The sequence below is a fragment of the Dunckerocampus dactyliophorus genome, chromosome 12, assembly GCF_027744805.1.
Source record: "Dunckerocampus dactyliophorus isolate RoL2022-P2 chromosome 12, RoL_Ddac_1.1, whole genome shotgun sequence".
Taxonomy (NCBI): Eukaryota; Metazoa; Chordata; class Actinopteri; order Syngnathiformes; family Syngnathidae; genus Dunckerocampus; species Dunckerocampus dactyliophorus.
The window spans coordinates 26,535,275-26,557,828 of NC_072830.1; the positions used below are offsets into that span (position 1 = coordinate 26,535,275).

Here is a 22,554-nt window from a genome sequence, read left to right on the forward strand (position 1 = left end):
TGACATGACAAGGGTTTGATTACATTGTTGATTATGTTGTGGATGCAATGTGACCCATTATTTGTGGTTGATGTTGTCAGCCTGTGGTGATGTGCTGAAATTTACTACGCAGTGAGAATGCAGACCTTTTTTTTATGCAAATCAGCAGTATAAAATGATTTGGATTAGCGTTGAATCTGTTTGAACTGTTCCATCATAGTTCAGTAGTTTTAGTGAATAAAGTTCATTGTGAGCTCGTACTTCTTTAGCCTGTTACACATGTGAAGATAATCAGGAGCCCAACTTCCCTCATTATTAAACTCCTCATTGTCGTGTTGTGTTATGAAGAAACTGCCAGTGGTTTTTCTGCTGATCTTCATGGGAGATCCTGGAAGGGCAGTTGACAGGGGACATTTTTTGATAGAAGTGAATAGAAAGACTACACAGTACATCCATGCACGTGACAAAGACAAGTAAAAAGAAAAGTCAATTCATTAATGCGATCACTTCTGCTGCGAGCTGATGAATGATAGCCAAGGCACCTCACCGGCCAGGGCAGCGCGGTTAACCAGCCGGCGAACTCGCTGGGGGACGGAGAGACTGACGAGGAAGTGTCTGCCGTCATGCTAACGACAGTGCAGTGTGAGTTCTTCAGTAAAATTGTTTGTGATGCAGCTCGTTAAGTAAAATAAAACAGGAATGAGCTCTTATAGGCCCATTTACCACCAATCTTCAAAGACTTATTGGAAAGGTTTGCAGCAGTTTCGAGAAGGCTCTTTTCCAGCATGACAGTGCTTCAGTGTTTTGTATGATGGAAGCTTAGCATTACTGGGTTCATTGCGAATGTGCACAATGCGTCTACATTGCGGTACACTAGGTGGCGGTATGCACCTAAACATGGGTTGCGACCCACCACAAACAAGAAGAAGAAAAAGGTCTACATTCGGTAATTTACGGTATGTTGATGTTGACTCACCTTGGATTACAGAAATTCTGAAGACCAATTGATGGTTTGTGAGCTGACATGGAGATGCAAGATTATACACTAGCAGTTAAAAGTTTGGACACAATTCCTCATGCTTTTGACTGGGAAAGTGTGTGGAAACTATTGTGTAGAGTAACTGCTAAAATGCTCGTGTGTGACGGAAGGGATGACGATGTCTTTGGTTCATGTACGACTGAGAGCCTACACAGACGCAATGTCTTTGGTTGTTTTTAAAATGCAATTCTTAAACCTCATGAACTGTTTCAAGACACGTCAGCATTGTGTCAAATTTAAGATGTTTTTAACAGAAAATTCAATCTGGTTGTTTTAAATGAAGACAATCAGATAGAAGACCCACTCACTATAACAACATCAAATATCATTTCTCAATTAAAAAAAAAAGACTGATTCTGTTGTAAGACTGTATTTCATCTCCTTGGAGTGAAATCACATTTCTCTCACCTTTCTTAGCCTCAGAATTGATTCTGTCCTCATTCTCTTGATAATGAGGCATGACCTCTCATCTTCACTCATCACATCGGAAAGATAGCAAGCAGACTTGAATTGCAAAAGCAGCAGGGGTCATTCCCACAAAGAGACACACAACAATCTGAAATCTGAAATCCAAACGATAGTGATCATATGCCACAAATACAAAATGAATTGCCTGAAGCTCTTTTGGATTTGGCACTGATTGGAGCTGTTCTGTGTGCTACAAAATAAATGCCAGTACTTCGCTGTAGTGTTTTGACATTTTTTCCCTCCGCGCTCTCCTCTCTCAAACATGCCTCAGGTATCATCAGCGAGATAACGGAAATTACAGTAATTTAGCAATGAGCACCGCTCCTTCACCCATGCCACACTGGGAAAGTGTGAGCAGCCGCTTGTTGAATTGAATGCTTCTGACATTCTCAGATGGCAGATGCAACGTCTCGGACGACATGTTCAGAGGTATCAAATACCTGTGTAGGAGTTGCAGCCGAGATCTCGACATAAGAAATGATAAATTCTGTATCAGACCACTACTGAAAAAGGGTCAATAAATGTACAGTGGAACATCTGAGGTCATACACAATCCAGTTTGGAATCGGGATTGGCTGCCGATCCGTTGTATTTTGAGGATTGGAAAATATCGGCTTCCACCACGAGATCAGGCCGATCCGGTTGCCGTATCACTTTGTAACACCTGGCCGCAATCCAACATGGTAGGTGCGGTAATGCGCCTCAAAGCTGGTTGCAGACTCCCGCCACCCGCAAGAAGAAGAAAACTCAACACCACCATGCAGACATGTCTGCAGTGTACCGTGGGGAAGTTAGTTTCACTTTGGACGCTGGATATTTGGCTCCGTAGCTAGAGCGGTAGTTCCCCCTCACTGTGCCGGGACTGCCTTGTGATTGTGCAGGGAACTCGTACGAGAAGTGCTGCTCTAACCACTTGTTTATACTATGCACTGTCAATAAATGACTATTGTGTTGAAGAGAGTGTAACCAAGCGGGTGAGGGTTCCCGCTAATGTTATGGGAGTGCAGTACCAGTATAGTCCTACACTAAAAGTATTTTTGCACACACATTTTTTCCCAATTTTCCCAATTTTATCCGATGGACTTTTATTGGATTAGGGACCTGACTCTCAGGCGTTATAAAAGTCAAACAATATTGTTGGTCGTGCTGTGTAATAAAGTAATTGTTTTTAATGCTTTGAACAGCTATTTTCATAACCATATTCAACTCCAGGTCGCACGGTGGTGTAGTGGTTAGCATGTTGGCCACACAGTAACAGTCTGGAGATTGGGAAGACCTGGGTCGATTCTCCCTTGGGCATTTCTATGTGGAGTTTGCATGTTCTCCCCGTGCATGCGTGGGTTTTCTCCAGGTACTCTGGTTTCCTCCCACATTCCAAAACATAGATGTTAGGTTAATTGGAAACTGTAAATAAACGTGTGTGTGAATGGTTGTTTGTCTATATGTGCCCTGCGATTGGCTGGCGACCAGTCCAGGGTCGCCCCTCATATTCCCCCCTCATATTGTTCAGCATATGTATGCCACAAAATGAACATGTGTAACCCGCCTGGTCCAGCCAACCCCACGTTCCGCCTGGGCCCGAATCATGGTCCGCAGTATGAGAGTTGAAAGCGCTAGCCATCGAACTAAAAGGCCGGACTGCCAACGATGTTCAGCGCAACTCTTAAGGTGTCAGGGCGTGAGATTTACAAATATTACCCTGCACTCCATTTTCCGCTTGAGGATGACCTACAGGTGCTCAATTGGGGTCAAGTCTGGAGACATACTTGGCCACTCTATCATGTTGGAAAACTGCCATGTGACCCACTTTCTAAAGGAAAGGGGTCATGCTCTGCTTCAGAATATCACAGCATATGTTGGAATTCCCTCAATGAACCGCAACTCCTCGTTGCCAGCAGCACTCATGCAGACCATGACGCCACTCACTTCTGTTACAAGCTATTTAGACACAAGCTGTGTGTTGATCAGTTTCAGTGTATAGTAAATCTATACATCAGTGTACAAGCTACCAAAGCTACCGATTTGACCATCCATTTCTTCCTTTTTTAGACGGCAGATTAAAAAGGGCTTTGATTGCGATTTGAACTCTAGACTTTTATGAACAACATGAAAACATTTTGGTCACGTTCCGAATTGTAAGACCTCAGAGGGATTTGACTTTTTCAGTGGAATCTAACTGTGGTTGTTAATTTGAAGGCAATTATCTTTAACACGCAATGTTTGCACCATAGTCCTCATGCCTTTTCACTTGGCAAGTCACTTCTACAGAACAAGCTGCCTCTCTTGCTCCTACCTCTGTAATCAGAATATGCCATCCTTTTGGTATCTTTGCAGTTCATGGTCATTTGTTTTCTTTCCAGTGAGTTGGAAGAATTTCCATGAGTGCAAACAGAAACAGCCCATCCTCCCACAGCATCACTCTGTCTTTGAAGTGACAAATTGCTCCCCTTGTACTCACTTCTCTGTTGGGCTTTCCACACTATGGAAGACCAATCAGTCAAACGGGGACTTACAATTGATGACACAGCCCCAGCAAAGGGAGTTCTTCACTGGCGAACTGAACTGTACATGGAAGCAAAAAGACGGCAGAGGGGAAATTAATGAGAGGAGTGGCCTTTAAAGCACAGTCTTGGTAGAAAGCTGATTACATTGTTTTCTCTCTCCTGACACAACATGACTCAGGTTAAATGCAGTTAACGATTACATTGAAATTGGTTCAAGCTGATCCAAGCCAAAATTGTAAACAAATGAAATGAGTGCTACTTGTTTATGACATCACAGCATCTCATAACTGCAGATACAGTTTCAGAGCGGTCTGCGGCATATAAACAGTATGACATGCTAGGTGAAAACTGAATATGTAAGTTTTGATGATTCAATTCAAATCCTACAATATTTTCATTAGGAAAAGAATTTATACAGTATTTTTTTAAAATGGTGAGCATGGAAGACCGTGAGCTTAACGAAATATGAAAACATCAAGTTTCTGTTTTTCACTCACGCATCCCTGGCTACATCATGTTGTCACATTTGATCATTCACTCACGTTATACTGCACTGAATTTCATGTCATGGATAATTCTGACAGTGATGCAAGGATCTGTTTTTTTTTCTCTTTGACAGACACTGAGTTAAATAGTGTGATAGAGATACTTTATTAATATGGATAGATACTTTATTCATCTCCAAGAGAAATTTACATTTCCAGCAGCTCTGCAAAAATGTCATAATGAACTTAATCACTTAATCACAAATTAAAACAACCGAGGCAAGATATGAGAGATAAGAAAAATAAGAAAATGGAATAAGAAGAAATAAATACAGAACCGATCATGTCAAATTTATAGTGCAGTTATACTGTACATAATAAATAATGATAATAATTAGGTTTGTCAAAGTTAAGGAAGTTTCCTTTACGCCACTTTTTTTTTTTTGTCGTGCGATTAACATGCGCACGTCCTGTTTGACCCTCGGCCCACACCGTAGTTTGAGGAAGCACCGGTGACTGTGTAGCCGCAATCGGGAACAAATATTGAGTAGAAATGGACAACAAAAAGGGGTATTTTCATTGGTTAATTTCTATTGACGTTTGTTGTTTTTTTTCACGGGAGCAACAGATCAAAGTCTTATTCATGTTGTGTGTGAATTTCTGACTTGTACACAATGTTTCTTTCTGTCTCAGCAGGGGGCAACAGTTCCCTTTTCCTCCAACCGGCAGCGACAAATTGTTTATGAAGAAGATGGATTGTGGGTTGAGAGAGGAAAATGGCAAAACACATGCAGAAATCGAGCGGAGACAAGTACAGGCAGCTAAGACTGTCACAGAGCTTGTCTGGCGGTGGATCTGCCTTTAGTAGTGACGCGATCACGAAAGATAGAGGTGACATGGGTGATGTAGGTGACGTAGGCACAAGTGCAGTTGACAACGAATACAGAATCTCCATGCAGCTAAAAAAGTTAATATATTGATTACATATTCACCGACGTTGATTAATCGGCGATATGTCATAATCGGCCTGATTAATTGGCCAATAAATCGGTCGGGCTCTAGGCTTTACATATACAAATCTTTTTTGTCTTTAAATTTAGTGGGTACAGCTAATATACCAGTGCACTCTAATTGGAAATGATGGGAATAATTCATGTAATTTGATTGTCTTAGATGAAATACAAGTGTGAGTTAGAAACAACACTATGTATGGCTACCATTATGCAGTCCTAATCCATCTGCAATTGAATTAGCTTGCATGCACAGGTGAACGGAAAGGATGGACCTTTTGAGTGTATTCTACCATACATGGAATCAAAGCTGCTGTTGGCAGAATATTCAAGTTATGGAACTATTTTACTCTCACAAGGAAGTACTTGTAAGCCTGTAGTATTTCTCCTCGACACTGTCCATTGCTCTCATCACTTGCAAAGCGAGAGAACAATCCATTCATCACTGGATTCAAACAAGTCTCCACATTGTGTCCCGAGTGTCCTGGCCAGAGATCGAGAAAAGAATAAATATGCCATCTGCCACAGCGGGACCTTTTGACTTACGGCAGGAAGGCAAACCTCACTTACAACGTTCTCCTCTGCCTTTAACCTCAGTCTTAACATCTGCCATCATGGTCAAAACAGTCTTACACGCAGGTTTATGGCACTCCTATATTATGGTCCTCTTGATGTTAGGTTTTAAATGCTCAAAAGTACCACTTTAAATGTGATTATTGCTTGAAGGACTCTCAATTGAAACAAAAAAATCAAAACTTGTATTACTTGGTATTGTTTGGGCCGATTTTGACCCATTTATACGATAAGATCGCAGAACAATTTGTGCCAAAATTGAAATCCATACACAAACGGCGCTCTATCTGAAAACATCAAACATTAAGATTCACCGTCTGAGGTAGCTTCATTTTATCAAGCGTAAGGCATACATTATCCTGTCAACACAATCAAGTCATGATTGCATTGAGTAAGGAAAACACGTTGACAGCAGCGTGAGGAAACATCTTAGCACTTCTCAAAATGCGAAAACTGCAAATGTTTTAACACCAAGATGTCACTCTACACCCACCAGGTTTGGGTCTGCGCATAACCTGCTGTGAGCAATTTCCACTGTCGTTGTGCAATATTTTTTTCCTCTGATGTTTATTTGTATGCATCTGTGAACACATCCCTGTGCACAAAATAATGCCATCCTCTGGCTGAAACCAAGATCCTCAAGTCAATCTTCTGCCATTAAATATGCTCAAACACTCATGTAATGTTTTAATGTTTGTATAGGAGGTGCGTGGGGGGAGCGGGGGACAGCTTATTGATGTTGGCTTTAGCTTTGGGCTATGAGTAAATCACTGCAAAGCATTAATTGCATGTGAGTTCAAGGGGTTGCTCACATTGTTTACTCATTCAAAGGTAGATCCTAAGAAGAACAGTAGGAGCTCTGGTCATGCATATATGATTTTAAAATCTATGCAGGTATTTGTATCTTAATTAGGAATATGCAAGTGGGAAAACCTTTACTTGGGATTGATGGGATTATATGGGGAATTCATGTAATTAATAGGAAATTGTGTATGACAGGAAAATTAAATGTCTGTCAACATTATCAGCAGCCTTCTTTCAAGTAATTCACAGACATGTTTGAGGTACTACGAGCTAGCAGAGCTGCCGCTAATGTTTACTATACTCTTGCGTTATATTGCAGCTCACGTCAGTAACGTTAGTAGTAGTTGTGAGATGTAGAGCACTGGGATGGTTGTTACAATTTCGAGACAGTTTTCTGCATTTACCTTGACATGCGTGTTTGCTCTCCGGATGTTCTCCACATGAGACAACTTCCTCTCGGCCGTGTATGTGTGTGTGTGTGGGGGGGACAGCATCCGCTTCAGATTGGCTCTGCCACTAACGCGTGCTGTGGCTTGCTTAACCAATCAGATGGCGCCGTGGGTGGAGCAATGCAGGAGACAGAAGTGTCAGCCGACAGGAGAGAGAGAGGTGCGTCTGAGCCTAGTTTTAAATGGATTTAAATAAAGGCTGATACCGATATACATAAAAATTGCAAATATTGGCCCTGGTTATCGGCCCGGACGATAATTGGTCGACCACTAATCAGAAAGCTTCAGCTGCTTTTGAAACCATGCGCGTCCGTGTGTGCACGTGTGCACTTACACTGACTGTTAAAACACTAGGGATGAATTGTATTTTTCCCCCATTTTCAACACTGCCCTGTATATTTTCAATAGCAGTAGTGGTTTATATTGGTGGAGATCACAATTTTCTAAATCTAGGACACGAAGAAGGCAGCCATAGCACATGCAGGAGGAGGAAGAAAACAACGAAAATTGGCTTTGACTGTTGAAGCCCATAAATAAGTCTGTTTAAAAAAATAAATAAATGTCAGGCTTGTCATGCTCTCGTCTCCTCTAATTGTTTTCACCAGCTGCCAAAAGCTGCAGTACTGATTTCATGTGGCCATAGTTTTATATCCGAGCTCCAAGAAGACATAAATGCCTATCACAAGTGCACAATAAATACAGGAGTCAATTTGAGGCAAAATAGGAGCCACAATAAAAGCAAAACGTAGTCTGAAGGAACAAGAACAGCAGCTGTGTGTGGGAGTATCAGAGTAATGTGTAGCGGCAGAGAGAGGCTCCTGAGCTGGAACGAGCAGACTGAAATGTTTAGAAATGGTTTTGTATATTAACCAAGTCTGTGCATATGACAGACGTGCCGACATGTACACATTTTTTGTACACGGCACACATTTTGACCTTTAAATATGCTTGCATTATTTGGTCCCGTGTGACACCACGCAACAGCAGGCATCACCCCCTGTAGCTTCATTAATTTGCGTTCCAAGTCTGTGTATATGACAGACCTGCCAACATGTACACATTTTTTGTACACGACACACATTTTGACCCTTAAATATGCTTGCATTATTTAGCCCCACTGTGTCCCGTGTGACGCCACACAACAGCAGGCATCACCCCATAGCCTCATTAATTTACCTTCCTGTTAAGCAATAATAGCCAATGTTCATGAAGTGCAGTTTTGTTTACAGAGACTTGATACTCCATTTTTTTTTATTGTCGTGTACTGTTTTTATTGGAGTGTTTTTTTTTTTCCTCACAGAAGTCAATTTTTTCTTGTATTTGGTTGTGACTGTGATTTTATTTAAGTGCAATTTTTGCTAGAAGAGACTGAGTCCATTTTATTTTAATTGGGGTTTTTTTGTTTACCGTAATTTATTATGTTGTTTGTTTCATGTATTTATTTAAAAACTCGTGACATTCCAATGACAATGTTAAATGCTCTTATTAATTATTATGTATTCAATTATTGCTTTTTATATGGTGAACGCGTTATTATGCCATACATTATCATTACATGAATGAAAAAATGGTCTGAAAATAAAGTTGACAATAATATAATTTATCGGCAATCATTTGTACGACAATTATTGTTCAGCAAAATGTGTTATCGTGACAGGCCTTATCAATACAGTGATAAATCGGATGTACAATGACATGTACATTATCTGTCAAATCAGCGCCCGTTTACATGGAAACCAGGAACCATCATGAATGTTTGTCTTTTTTTTAATCGCCCGTGAGCGTGGGAAGTCACACGCATGCGCTTGTATCGCTGCACAAAATTAAACCAACACCCGCAAGGCAATAACTTCATGTTCCGTTGTTAAAAAAGGTTTAAAAACATGAGATAATGTCGCACTTTTCTTCTGACAAGCCAAAAAAGCTCCTTTACTATAAAAGCAGGGGGGTCCAAAGTGTGGCCCAATGGCCATTTGTGACACATTGCTCTTTTTTTTTATTGGCCTGCTGCACATTGTAGATATAAAATTAAATAAAAAAACAGCAAAACTGGGAAAAATAAAGCAAACGTCATAATGTCACAAGAAAAATTCTATATACAGTCTATGTATATCCTGTATTCTTCAAGGCTGGCAGGTCTGGTATGATATTGCATGGAAACAATGGTTATAAATAGTGAAAGTAGTGAAAAGAAGGTAACCTGGCCACATCACTGTGTGTGGACACAAGAAAATGTCATGCATAATACCTCAGGACAGTTGTACATTGCTTGCTTTTTTGGGACACACTGTCCACATGCTTGACTGACCAGGTTCTAGAATCCTTTATAGTTCCTGGTTTTGGCAGTGGAACAACATCAATAGAAGTAGAACCATGTCAAGCTCAGTTACTACCGTGTTCCACTGCATGACGCATTACATAATTCTTAAGACTTAAGGGGATTAAAGAAGCACATTTGGTAATATAAGGGGCAATTAAGGCAACACAAATGATCATTTCAGTACAATAAAATCTGTCACCAAGTCAAAACATCCTGTGGTTGATTGCCTCAATCCATCATTCCAATTTCCTCCCTACCAGGACTTCTCATTAGAAAGTATATGTCCTGTGATTAACTGGCCCACCAGTCCAGGGTGTACCCCGCCTCTCGCCCAAACCATACATATTTTGCATAATAACCTCCACATGTGGTTGGAATGTTGCTGTACGCCTCTTGGCAGCATCTTAGACCAGTTTCTTGTTTTCTTTTTATTAACTGAGGAGCTATGCAGTTGTAGGTATTGACAATTTTTATTCACTTCTTGATTCTGATCTTTCCTATTGACCATCATATAATTGTGCTGGAACATTACGACTTCAACAATTACCTGATTTCATGTCTCATCTCACTCTATGGACCATAGCTGAGTACTTGTCCAGAAAACCCTACAGTTTAGACTGGCTTTGATATGAGGATTCAGAAATGACTCATCATTTTATGGCAATTTTAAAGGCGTGGAGAGTTTTTGTCTAAACGGCACTATGGCTATTGCCTGTATGGTCACTTGCTCAATCTGACACCCACCGTCTGACACGAATGTTCTTGTCTGGTACGTCTAGTAAAAAAACGGATAGAATCAGAGCATGTCCCTTGACGCCTCTGATCAACTGCCTTGAGCCCCTCATTGTTTGATGTGGTCAAATATACCTTCACGCTCTTGCTACAAAGTCAAACATGAATTATTCTCCCTTGCTTCTCTCCACCTGACGTGATGTTATGACAGGTAGGGTAAGGTAATCATACGAGAGCAGCACTACATAAATATTTCCCTTAAAATGGCACCTTTCGTTGTAATAAAAAACACTACTGTATAGCACTAAGTGCTGCCTCTCAATGTGGTGCAGATAAAAGGCCAGGAACACAATTAGACAAGCTGTGTACATTCTACCTGCCAATATGTCACTGGAAGGCTGCCTATTATTGCATGTTGATACACATAGTTTTGAATTCTGATTCAAAAACTTTTAACCTGCCGCTATTTGTGGCTCCTGGCACTGACCTGCCACAGCAGGGATGACCTAAACATTTTACCTTTCAGCTTACATCATGTCTCACTTTTGTTCACTAGTCTGAGTCTTGTGTCAACGTCTGTTCTGTCCCTGCAAATAATGCTACATTTGCAGTAGCCTACTCTTGTCAGCAGAACAGAAGCAGATGTTCTTTCAATTATCACATGTGCCAGCAGAGGCCCATGATGCTTGCTGTGGCTTAATACATTATGCACTGATACTTGCGCTTTGAGACTGATAGGAGAATGCAAAATGACGAAAGCTTTCACATCAGATCGAACTGAAGTGCTGGCAGAAGGCTGTATGACCTTTTTAACCTCACCTATTTTGGCTACCTTGGATCAGATGCATATCAAAATTGAATGAATATGTTTACAATATTCAAAAGAGAACATGTATAGAAAAGGCCATCCATGGACGGCTGGTTTAGAATGCGGTCTCTGACCCATTGTCTTTTTGGTGTGGAATAACCTCAGGTCTTTAAATTGACATTTCACAGCTATTATGTGCTCATCATACTCACTGAACTGATATAAACAGCAAATGAGGGACACACGGCAAGGAAGAAAGTCTCCTAGTATTCAAGTAAATGTTACGGGTGACAGTTCAGGAAAAGCAGACACAGGAAAAACCCATTTTAGAGTAATTGTTTGGTATAGGAATTACATTTGCTTTTGCTAAATGTGTAGCACAGCCTGGCCTAACTCGGCCGTGGATATGGTCTTCATGCACCCACCTGTGGATCTGACCTTTTGTCTTATCCGGCAACTGGCAGGCCTGCACGTCAACTCATCTGCAGCTCTAGCATCAGGCGATGCTGTTTGTCAGTCCGCCAACAGTTCTGGCGAAAAAGCAGTGAGTATTTTTTGTGACCGAGTCAGCCTCGCTGTCCCATCGAAATACTTACTCGCCAAGGGACACAACCCTGTGCCATTTAATGTCGTCACTTTTCGGCACTTTACAACTTATGAGAGAAGTCTTCAAAGAGGCAACCGACACCCCACAATCTGTGACAGTGGTGGAACACCACTACTTTTTAAGTCTTTATCATTGACTTTTTGTGTGTTTCCCTGTGTTGGGTCATAGGCACATTATTATTTATTCATGATTAAATGAATACATTTTTAGCTACCAACTGACTTTTTCACTTATTGAAAAATGCTGTGTTTGAGTACAGAAGGGAGACGATAAAATTCTGTTCTTGTCATGAGAATAATTTACTTGAATTAACGGGATAAACAAATGTGTAAAATTTCTGGTTTGTCTTTTAAGGGAATTTAATTACGCATCATAATTTTCTTATATTTATTCTGGTTTAAATTTTAGCACACTTACAGTTAATCAATATGCCAGCTAATGCAAAAGTAGATGTATATCTTTCAATATTAGATTGAATTCATATTTCAAACCCAACATCTGTTATGTTTATATGAATTATAAGTAATAATGTAGTAACAAAAATACAATTAATTCCCATTTAACTCACATTATTTCCTGTTGAACGTGTCCAACCTGAAATGAAAATTTCCAAAATGTCTTCCCTAAACTTCCCATGGAGTTCCCAGGGGAAATATTTCACTCATTTTTTTTCCCTTTAATATTTCACTTGCAATCCTAATTGTCCCAACTGAAAATAAGGTCATCTGATCAGGCTTTGCTTTCTTTTCTGCCCATTTTCTGTCTGATTAGCTTTTTGGCTACCTGGAGAGGAAGGTGCTGCACGTTTATTTATACTGTAGATAAAACAAGACTGGCTTTCTTTCTCAGTACGACACGAATCAATAAGAAAAGTGAAAAAGTTTGTACAATGCTTTCAAGCTGTGACTCAGTGAACAGTTAAAAGTAAACTTTCTCAAACTACGTGTATCAAGGTGTAATTGTTTGATTCTATATATAGGTGTATGTAGCAGCAGGTAGTGCAGGTGACGGCTGAAGTAAATGAGAGACAGCAGGATTCCACCTGCATGTTTTGCACTGAAAAGACTCCATGACTCATGGCTCTGCTGTTTAATAAGCATGGCACCATTTTAGATGTTAAGACATATATAGAAATGTCGTGACTGAGACACAGAAATGACACACCCCCCCACCCCCGTCAAAGTGCCTCATGTTGCGCGCTCATGCTCAACTGGGACCCCCACCCCACCACACCATTCAATTTCTCCTCCATTGCAACTGGAGATGTGCTTCATCCATTTAGCCACACAGGACTAACTTGACTGTGCCAACTTAGATCAGAGGCTGTATGCTGTAGAATGAAACTGCAGCCTTGTGAACAGTCCCAGAGCCCCTGCACTGACACGAGGACTCCATCATAGACCATTACACCTGCGGCTCGAGATGAAGGTGGGTGAAATAGGAAATAGGAAAGGAGTGCAAAGACGTTCGTGAGAGAAGTCTTGTCAGGGAGGGTCCTGCCTTTTAAGAGAGAGAGTGCCTCACAGCAGCTTTGTCAGCCGTGACAAGCAGCAGATATCATTTAAAAAAATACTCCCGCTGAAACACTCATTTTGTGTGGTTTCTTGGATTTGTGACAAAGGAATGGTAGTGGGAAAGGGGTTTCGGTAACTTTTAACCGCAATTCGGGTTGTATTGGTTTGTTTTTCACGGGACGTTGCCATAGGAGTACCAACCATGCATGTGCAGTCTGAAATTCATAGCTTCTAGTGCTGCCACTGACGACTCATTTTTGAATAGTCTCTTTTAAAAAAATCATTTTGTTAGATTTGCATCTACATGCTATGCCATAGTCCGAGCCTGGACTAGCCTGCTACCTAAATGAGCGGTATTCAACTAAAATTCAAATACAGTACATTCAGATATGGAACATTTCATCAGTCTAAGGTACGGCTCTCTCTTCTTCCTCCGTAAAGTTTGTTAGTTTACTGGTATGCTTTAATTTTGAAGGCTGGACATTATCAGATACTGGAAGTGTCGCACTGATGTTGTCCAAGTATTGCAGAGCGTGAGCCCAACGGTTACAGTTGTTGCTAAAGTTGCTGATAAAGAAGCTTCCATGTAGAATAAGCCTTGCCATCGGTTTAGAAACCACAGTGATACAAAAGACTGTACAACAACTTTCACTCGTTTCTCTGTCCTTTCTCTCCCTAGTTCTCATTTCTTTCTTATTTCCTCATATTTTCCACTCGTTCTTCTGTGTTGCTTTTGTCTGCCTGTAGTCAGAGTCACAATGTGTAGCGCCAACGCACAGATGTGGCTGGTCAACAGTAAAACGATTGCCTTTGGCTAATTTTCATGGTCGATTACATTGACTAAGTCGCGGCAGCACTAATAGCGTCTCATCAAAGCCATAAATGTTGTGTGATCATAGAAGTAATTGCCCAGTAATTGAGAAATGGATGTAGCCTGGCTAACTTTTCCAATGGGATGTCAACCTGCAGAAATGCAGAACTCATAGCGCCCTACACAATTTGAAACGTAATAACAAATTGATGGTCGTGTGCAACAACAATGTGCGCTCTCAGAAGAACAAGGCTTTAGATATCAATGAATGGTCTTAACTGTGAAGCCACACACCGATTACAAGAGTTTCTCTCCTGATAGCAGTCAGTTAAACTCCTGGTGCAACATAACAGGACAGTGGATGCTGTTTTTTGTCCAATGTGTATTAGCAGTTCACTGTTACGGTTTGCAATTGGAAAGGTTTGGTCCTGTCTCTGATGTAACTGCTGTGTCAACACTCATAATAAACAATCCTGCATCCTATTAAGGGGACTCTTCAGTGGAATCCACTGCAAAGACAATGTTAAAGTCCAATGATAAAGTCCACTGCATTTATTCAGTCGTTTTCAGTCACAGTTTTGATTTCTTAGCTTGTTTCCATTTGTGTCCCTCTCAGATCTGTTTTGTGAATCTGGACCCTCAGAAAACAGACTGTTGTGATGACAAAAGTATAAAGGTGAGCAAAAATTTTCACACTTGGTCTTGTTCTTCTGTCCTGTGTATTTTCCCATTTTTCTCTTTCACCCCCACTTTTAATCCCCCAAATTAGTTTCACATAACGTCGACATGGTTGCCATGGACACCAGGTCATTATGTAGAATTACATGGTTGATTTGTTTGTGTAATGTGCTGATTTGGGAGCTGCTCCTGGTGGGAGTAGTTGGCAATCAGTGATGATATCTCATCATCAGGGGTTTACTAAATATGAGTCTTTGTATCGATAGTACTGAGAGACCCATTATGTTCAGTTTTGTCACCGTATGCTCTTGCGCTCGCTATGTCCCCCACAGAAACTGGCATTGATGTCTCCGGACCTGCCAAAGCTTGTTGAATTACTCACTGTTCACCAGCCAAAAGAAAATGAAATCATCTTCCTCGGTGGCCTTGAAGGAGCAGACACTTGCCAAACTCACCCACCAGCCCCCTCTCAGGTGACTTTACAGTGGTGTCTTTATGGCCTTTTAAATATTTTTACTAGAGCAATGATCTGCAATAGAACAAAAATCTAAAAATTAAAAACTCCACTGAAAGCTGGGCATTTATTTGAATTTCTGAACATCTGGAGAGTTTTGACGTATTTAGTAAGGTAGCGTAGTATACTGTACTGTATGTATCTTGTTCAGGGCCTTCAACAGCAGCAGAGAAGTACAGGCGTGTGCCTATATCAGCGTTCAGGGCAAAGACGCTACATCCAGCCCAACAGAATCATCTTTGAGATCAACAGGTTCCTGGTAGGTCTGCAGTGGGGAAAGGAACGACGGCATCAGCAAGGACGAACAACTGGACAACGGCTTGACGATGACACAAATCGTTCAGTTTCATCCATCGAGGAAGATTTCCTGACAGCCTCAGAACACCTAGGAGATGACAGCGAGGATGATGGCTTGAGAAATGGTAAATCAAGTGGAGCTATATCTTCAGAAGGGAAACACATTGACTTGCCACCAGATTAGGTACATTTTGATTAACGCTATGATCCTCTATTATAGCTTGGTTATAATAAATTGCTCTGGGGGTATTAGATTTGTAACATCTCTCCATGATCTCGATGCGTCAATTAAAAGATTACATTGTGCTAGTGGCCATAATGTTGTTGTTCAAATAGTACCATTCTTAATCTTACATTGGACATAGCTTCTGGTCATTTCCCCATTCTCTATCTTTCTGTCTATTTCTCCGCAGAGCCTGAGGTTGGTGATCGGGCAGAGAGCTTGGTGGACGTTCTACACAAACATAGTGCTAGTGTCACAAGTCAGAGGAGACAGCTGGCCCATAATCAGATCAGAGACGATGCGGAAGTGAAAAGAGAAACGCATCAGCGGATCAGTCAGCACACAAAGGAATCGGCTGGTCACTACGCCACTAATCTGGCAGAGTCAGTGCTGCAAGATGCCTTCATACGGCTCTCTCAAGATGAAACCTCCTTTGTTTCTGAGGCCGCGGTCAGCGTGTCACAGTCTAGATGCCCCTCCAAAACTGCTCTCTCACAAACAAAACAGTCTTACCAACAACGCACCTGTTCATTCGAACTCCCCAAAATTGTCATAGTCCAAAGCCCAGACAGTGCAGATGGAACAGCAGAGTGGCCAGAGACTCAAGTGCCAAATGCGTCTGAGCAGGATAACACTACCAAAGACAGGGAGATGCCAGAAAAGGAGAAAAAGGCTTACATTACTCACCACAATGGAGGACACCCATCCAAGCCTGTAGAGGTGGCTTTGGCCTGTGCTGCCAATGTTATTGGAACAATAACGTCTCCACAGTTAACGGAACACCTCGCCTTGGATTCAACTTCAGAAGAAGAAATGGAGGAGGAGCTTCAGGAACCACAAGAGAAAGTGGACTACTCCTTCTCCTCAGCTGTGTGTGGTATAGCACAGGTTGCTGGTGCCGTGGCAGCCGTGGAGCTTACAGAGAAATCAGTAGAGGATGGGGATTGTGAAGCCGATTTAAATGAAGTCTACACTGCGTCTCAGGGTTTGATGTCTGCTGCCCAAACGTCTGCAGCCTTCACACTACACTGTAGTGTTGCAGAAGGCACCAGTGTTGACGCGTTTCGTGCAAACATTGCTGAGGTCCTTCACAGGGAAGCAGCTGAGGTGCTGACTTCTCCACATGGCTACAAGAGTGTAGCTGACCTCTTGGAGTCCACACATAACAAGATAGTTGATGGTATCACTTGTCCAAAAAAATCCTACACAGACGAAAGGGAAGTTGGTGACTTAATTAATGAGGTGGCCGACAGTCTTTTCAAACATGCTTTAGAAATAGCAAAAAAGAACAAAGAGCTGGAGGGCACTGAGAAAGATGCACCAAGCCTCCAAGTTCTTCTGCAGGACAGTGTAAACAATTTACTGTTTGAAATTCTTTGCGTGGCACAGAAGAAGATTAGTCACATTTCCAGACATGAAAAAGGGCCATTTGAGACACAACAAGACTTTGATAAATGCGCTCAGGAACATGCTACCGCAATGGACAGCAATGACATAAGTCAATTACAGTCCTTGGCTAGTTACCGGCAATCCACTAACAGTGCCAAACATAGTGGAATGCGTCACAGCACAGATAGGCTTACCATGGTTCCTGGACTGAAGTCAACAAATTTGGCTGCAGAGCGTGATCTCAGTGGATCTTACAATGCAGAGTATAACAAAGAGCAACAGCAGCAGAACTCATCTTGTGGACAAAGTCAGTTAAAGAGCGCCATTCATACAAAAGACTACCACCAAAACCAACAAGACAACTCTGCCGTCAGGGTGCCTTTGAATGAAATCCCAGTTCATGGCACAGATAGACGGGGGCGATCAATGACAGGAAGTGAAAGCAGACAAGCTTCCCTTACCCCCCAGTCTTCACTCAACTCCTGCAGTTCACTGTTCTCTTGGAGAATGGACTCAGAGACCAGGACACCTATAACGTGCTATGCTGACGACTTAGCTGCTACAGTGGTGTCAATGGCCACAGAGCTAGCAGCCATATGTCTGGAGAATTCAACTGGGAAACAGCCCTGGTTCTGTGCCCTAAAAGGGACATTTACAGAGGGCCCAGAGGACTACTTAATTCCTGCTTGTCGAACGGTACTCAGAAGGAAAGAGGGTCAGAGCAACAATGCATCATCAAAAAAACATCGAGCGCCACGCCTCAGTGAGATAAAAAAGAAAACAGAGGAGCAACCAGAGTTAATGGAACGACTGGTGAACCGTGTGGTGGATGAGTCAGTGAACCCTGATGAACCACAGGACCCATTTGCCCTCTTTGCCTCGGAAGTCACTGCCAGGATCATGAACTGCCCTGAGCTTAATGTTGTGGACACTTCCAAAGTAAGCCAGGCACGAAGCAGGTTGCAGTGTGAGAGGTGGAGCCGTGGGAAGGCATCAAGTTATGAAAGCATTCCAGAAGAAGATGGCGACCCCTCAGGCACACCAAACACCCTGGGGCCTGGCAGTCGTTTAGGTCAGAACCTAAGTCGTGGTAGCTCAATCTCCAAGCAGTCAAGTTGTGAGAGCATCACAGATGAATTTTCACGGTTCATGGTAAACCAGATGGAGACTGAGGGCAGGGGCTTTGACCTTCTTCTGGACTACTATGCTGGGAAAAATGCCAGTAACATTTTGGCTGCAGCTGTACAACAGGCTGCATCTAAGAAGAATGGTCACCTAAATGTCAGATCTGCAACCTGCTTGTCCAAACAATCTAGCACAGAGAGCATAACGGAGGAGTTCTACAGGTTTATGCTACGGGACATGGATAAGGAAAACAAAGAGCATGGCATTGCTAAGACTAAAGAGTGGAGCAACAGCTTGTTTCCCCCATCTCCCCGGACACCCTTTTGTATACGACAGTCCTCAGTCCCTGACAGGCGCTCTTCGGATTCAAGACTGACAGTTAACTCACCCATTAAAGCTAATTCATTTGATGGATTTGCGCGAAACGCGCATGGAGACACTTTGAATATCTATCCAAGCAACTCGGTGTCAGCGACAGGACTGTGTAAGTCAGACTCGTGCCTCTATCAAAGAGGCAAGACTGACCAGATCACTGATATGCTTATTCATGAGACCTGGTCCAGCTCTATTGAGTCCTTGATGCGGAAGAACAAGATCATTGCGGATCCAGAGGATGACCTGGAAGCTGCAGGCGACTCCCAGCCTCATGTGCAGCAGTTTGCCAATCGCCTGGCAGCTGACATTGTCGATATCGGCAAATCATCTGCTGGAGTTCAGCAAGATGTGTCGGGGGACTCACAGAAACACATACCTGTTGGTGAGAGAAGAATGGGGTTCAAACAATCCCATTTGAATTGTAATCGTAGCTGGTCAAGTCATGAACAAATGGTATTGGGGATGAGTGACAGCGGTACACAACGCAGAAGAGGTCACAGGGATGTGCCAGTGATCCATATTGAGGGGGATAAGAAGGATAATGAGGCTTCCCTAAGCCTTGAAAAGAGAGATGGACCTCCAGAACGAGCAGTAGAAATTCCAACTACCAAGCAGACTGAGAGGTCTTCAGCCAACAACGGCAACAGGTACGGTGAATATGTAAGCCACTTTTGGCATTGGTTTTGGCTATTTACCAATGGCAAACACACTGATAATCTATTCTAAAACCTGGCAGTCTATTGGTTTGCAAACGTTTTGAGAAGGTGTGACTCACACTTTGGTATATGCTGTGCTATGTGTGAAGACATTTTTACAAATTACATTAATTAATTGGCAAACAGTTGAGACACAATTCGAGACTACTTTGACTTGTACAAGACATTTTGTATTTAAAATGTGTGTTGAATGGACTTCATTTAAGTGAATATACAATTTGCAGTAGGTTCATGCAAACCATGGCATGCTGTGAGACACAAGGACAAAGTGCCAAGAACAATGATATGCCAGAATATCTTGAATGTTTTCGACTGGCCTTGTAGTAGAGGAAATGGAGCACAGGCAGAAAAAAAATTAAGTGAATGAAGGCAGTCGCTGTACTTTGTGTAGCATCTCAAAATGAACATGGAATGGAGGTATACACAAAAAGGTATCAATGTACAGTTGCAAGCACAGTACTGTCTTAGACCACCATACTGTATTCATGACTGTTACTAATAAGTAAAGATGGGCATACATTGTCAATTCATCCCTTTCTAGCTTGATTCTGAGTTGGCAAACTTTTTTGAATCAGGGCCAATTTCACGTAATGCAGTGTACAGAGAGGACTGGGGAGTGATTAGCTGCTCTCAACCGGTCACGCAACCATTAAATCGATTACTGGCGTGTCATAAATTCACTCGGCTGCGACTCTGATGTCGCACAGTTGAAGCTGAGTTGCAACTTGAGCCTTTTCCCTTTAGTGTGCCTGCACAAAGTGAATTAACTACATGTAGAAATCATGTGCTTTTGCTTATCTCTGTGTGTCTCGTTAGCTTTAGCATTCGTAGTGTAGGTGGTGTAAAGGTCTTCTTCTTCATGATTGGTTTTGACGATGAGTGATAGTTTGAAAGCCCTTCTACCAACACTAGGACTAGGACTCTATGACTGAACAGTCCAGTTACGATCGATTGAATGCCCTGAGAATACAATGACCTGGGTCAATGACTTCACAGGTTCTACCGACACCTTCAGTAGTTCATTTGTTAGCTTTGACTTTCCATCACTGCGGCACAGTCAGTCTCTCAGTCTGGAGAACTGCCCTAGAATCTCCATTGGAACATGTCTGTTTGAAGGTTGCATGTCCTCCCTGTGCTTGCGTGGTTTTTCTCTGGGTCCTCTGGCTTCCTCCCACCTTAGAAAACCTAGAACAATCCAAAAACTAATTGGAGACTTGAAATTGGCCATTGGTGTGATTGTGAGTGTGAACGGTTGTTGTCTTACATGTGTCCTGGGATTGACTGGACTTGCAAACAGTCCAGGCTGTACCTCACCTCTCGCCCAAAGTCAGCTGGGATAGGTTCCAGCTTACCCACAACTCTAATGAGGACAAGCGGTACAGAAGATGAATGGATGGCATCCAATTGTTTAAAAACTGAAGATGTTATGTTGTATAATCTTTCCAGCCTGGAAAATAAATCATTAGGGACCAAAATAAATGATGAGTTTATGTAATTGTCCAACTGAAATGTATTTGTCCCTCATGTAAGAGGGGCACTCATTTGCTGGGATAGTCAATAATACCTTAATTCTTTCTGGCACTGTCAAGCATGGAAGCCTCACTGAATCTAATTATGACCATGATTGATCAATTTTCCAAAAATACAAACATACCCTTGAGAAATGCTGATGTTTCTCCATGCGTTGAATATGCTGATGGTTTTAGCTACCATCCTGTGTGGTGATATTTGAAAACACACTGGAACACCAATCACTTTTTGCAGCGGTAAATACTCCATGGTCTCTCGCACAATCTTGCTCTCCCCGCAGTGAAAGGGACAGGCCAGCTGCGGCGGCACTAGTGAAGAGGAACAAGCGTTCAATGAGCGCTAGCAGTGAAGAGAGCATGGGAAGCTGGTCCCATGTAAACACGGAGGACGACCCCCCTGAGGAGACCAGTAGCTTTATCCAGCTGAGTGAGGGGTCAGTAACCGTTGCTCCATGATAAATGCTCGAGGCTGCTGCTCCCACGCTCACCTCACTCTCATTGGCCCATTGCTGCTGACACCTTAGCTCCTGTGCCAATGCCAATTTGCTCCCTGCTGCTGCTGCTGTTGCTGATAATTTCAGGCCAGATAGGGCAGTGTATGGCAGAGGGCAAGCTCAACAAAGACCCAGCTACAGCCTATGCTCAAGTCCCGCCCTGTAGTTGCAGAAGTGCGTATGATTTCTCAAACCAAAAGCCTCGTGGTCAATTGACTGACTACAATGTCCTCCTTCAGCAAACAGTCCAATCACTGCTCTTCCCTGGCTTGAGAGGCACTCCATGTGTTTCGTGGGAAAGTGTATTCTTATACTTCTGCTTAACTGTGAAGGTAGTTGTCTGCATCATCATACCACCCACTGCTCCTTGCAACATCATCAACATGTCAATTTAATACTTCATCACCAAACATGTGGACAAAAAGGCATGGTTAGCAGGGCTGTCCCGATACAACTTTTTCACTTCTAATACCAATATTGCAGCCTTCAGTATCGGCCGATACCGAAATCAATCCGATCTGATATCGGCATAAATCATACATACTTTTCTGGGCGATTTTGTAGTGTGGAATGTTAGAAAAGGCTTGATTAAGTTATATTACTCAAGCAGAGAACAATAGTCAGTATGGTATGAGAAAAACTTATTTACAGATGTTTCGGACCATGTAGGTTTTTGCGGGCTCCGGAGGTTTGTTTCTATGTGGCTTTGCGAGAATCCTCCTGCTGTTTTCTGTGGTGCTGCTTCGGATGTGCGATGGGGTTGAACTTCCCCTGTTTTGGAGAACTTGTGCACGGCGGGTTTTGCACTCGGCTGCGATGTCTTTTTCAAATGGACTGCTTGCGTCAGAGTGCTGATATCGGAAATTTTACAAACAGGCGGATATAATACAGTATTTTGTTTTTTTTTAATATCGGATCACTATCGGATATCAATAGTGGATCGGGACACCCCTAGTTACCAGCCTGGCTTGTCCACTAATCCCACAAAGACAGCCAAGACTGGCACAAGACTAGCATCACCAGCTCAGCTGCTCTATGCATGTGGATCTGCAGAAATGTATAACATGATCTCAATCCCTGCACTTGCTGAAGTGCTGAAGTCAGTGATTAG

At 42.3% G+C, this 22,554-nt stretch overlaps 1 protein-coding gene across 7 annotated transcripts in view; it reads left to right on the forward strand.

Annotated features, from left to right (window-relative positions):
• Positions 1-22,554, forward strand: part of sphkap (SPHK1 interactor, AKAP domain containing) — a 98,313-nt gene that overhangs the window by 71,394 nt on the left and 4,365 nt on the right. For 5 of the 7 annotated variants that reach the window (XR_008573107.1, XM_054793690.1, XM_054793696.1 and 2 more), the window contains 5 exons: positions 14,720-14,779; positions 15,114-15,254; positions 15,447-15,717; positions 16,006-19,351; positions 21,231-21,383. Coding sequence is in view for 6 of the 7 variants with exons in the window: in XM_054793690.1 (XP_054649665.1) it covers positions 14,720-14,779; positions 15,114-15,254; positions 15,447-15,717; positions 16,006-19,351; positions 21,231-21,383 (3,971 nt within the window). In the remaining variant the exon portion in view is untranslated. The remainder of the gene's footprint in view (positions 1-14,719; positions 14,780-15,113; positions 15,255-15,446; positions 15,718-16,005; positions 19,352-21,230; positions 21,384-22,554) is intronic. The other 2 variants (XM_054793694.1, XM_054793695.1) reach the window with 1 other exon arrangement.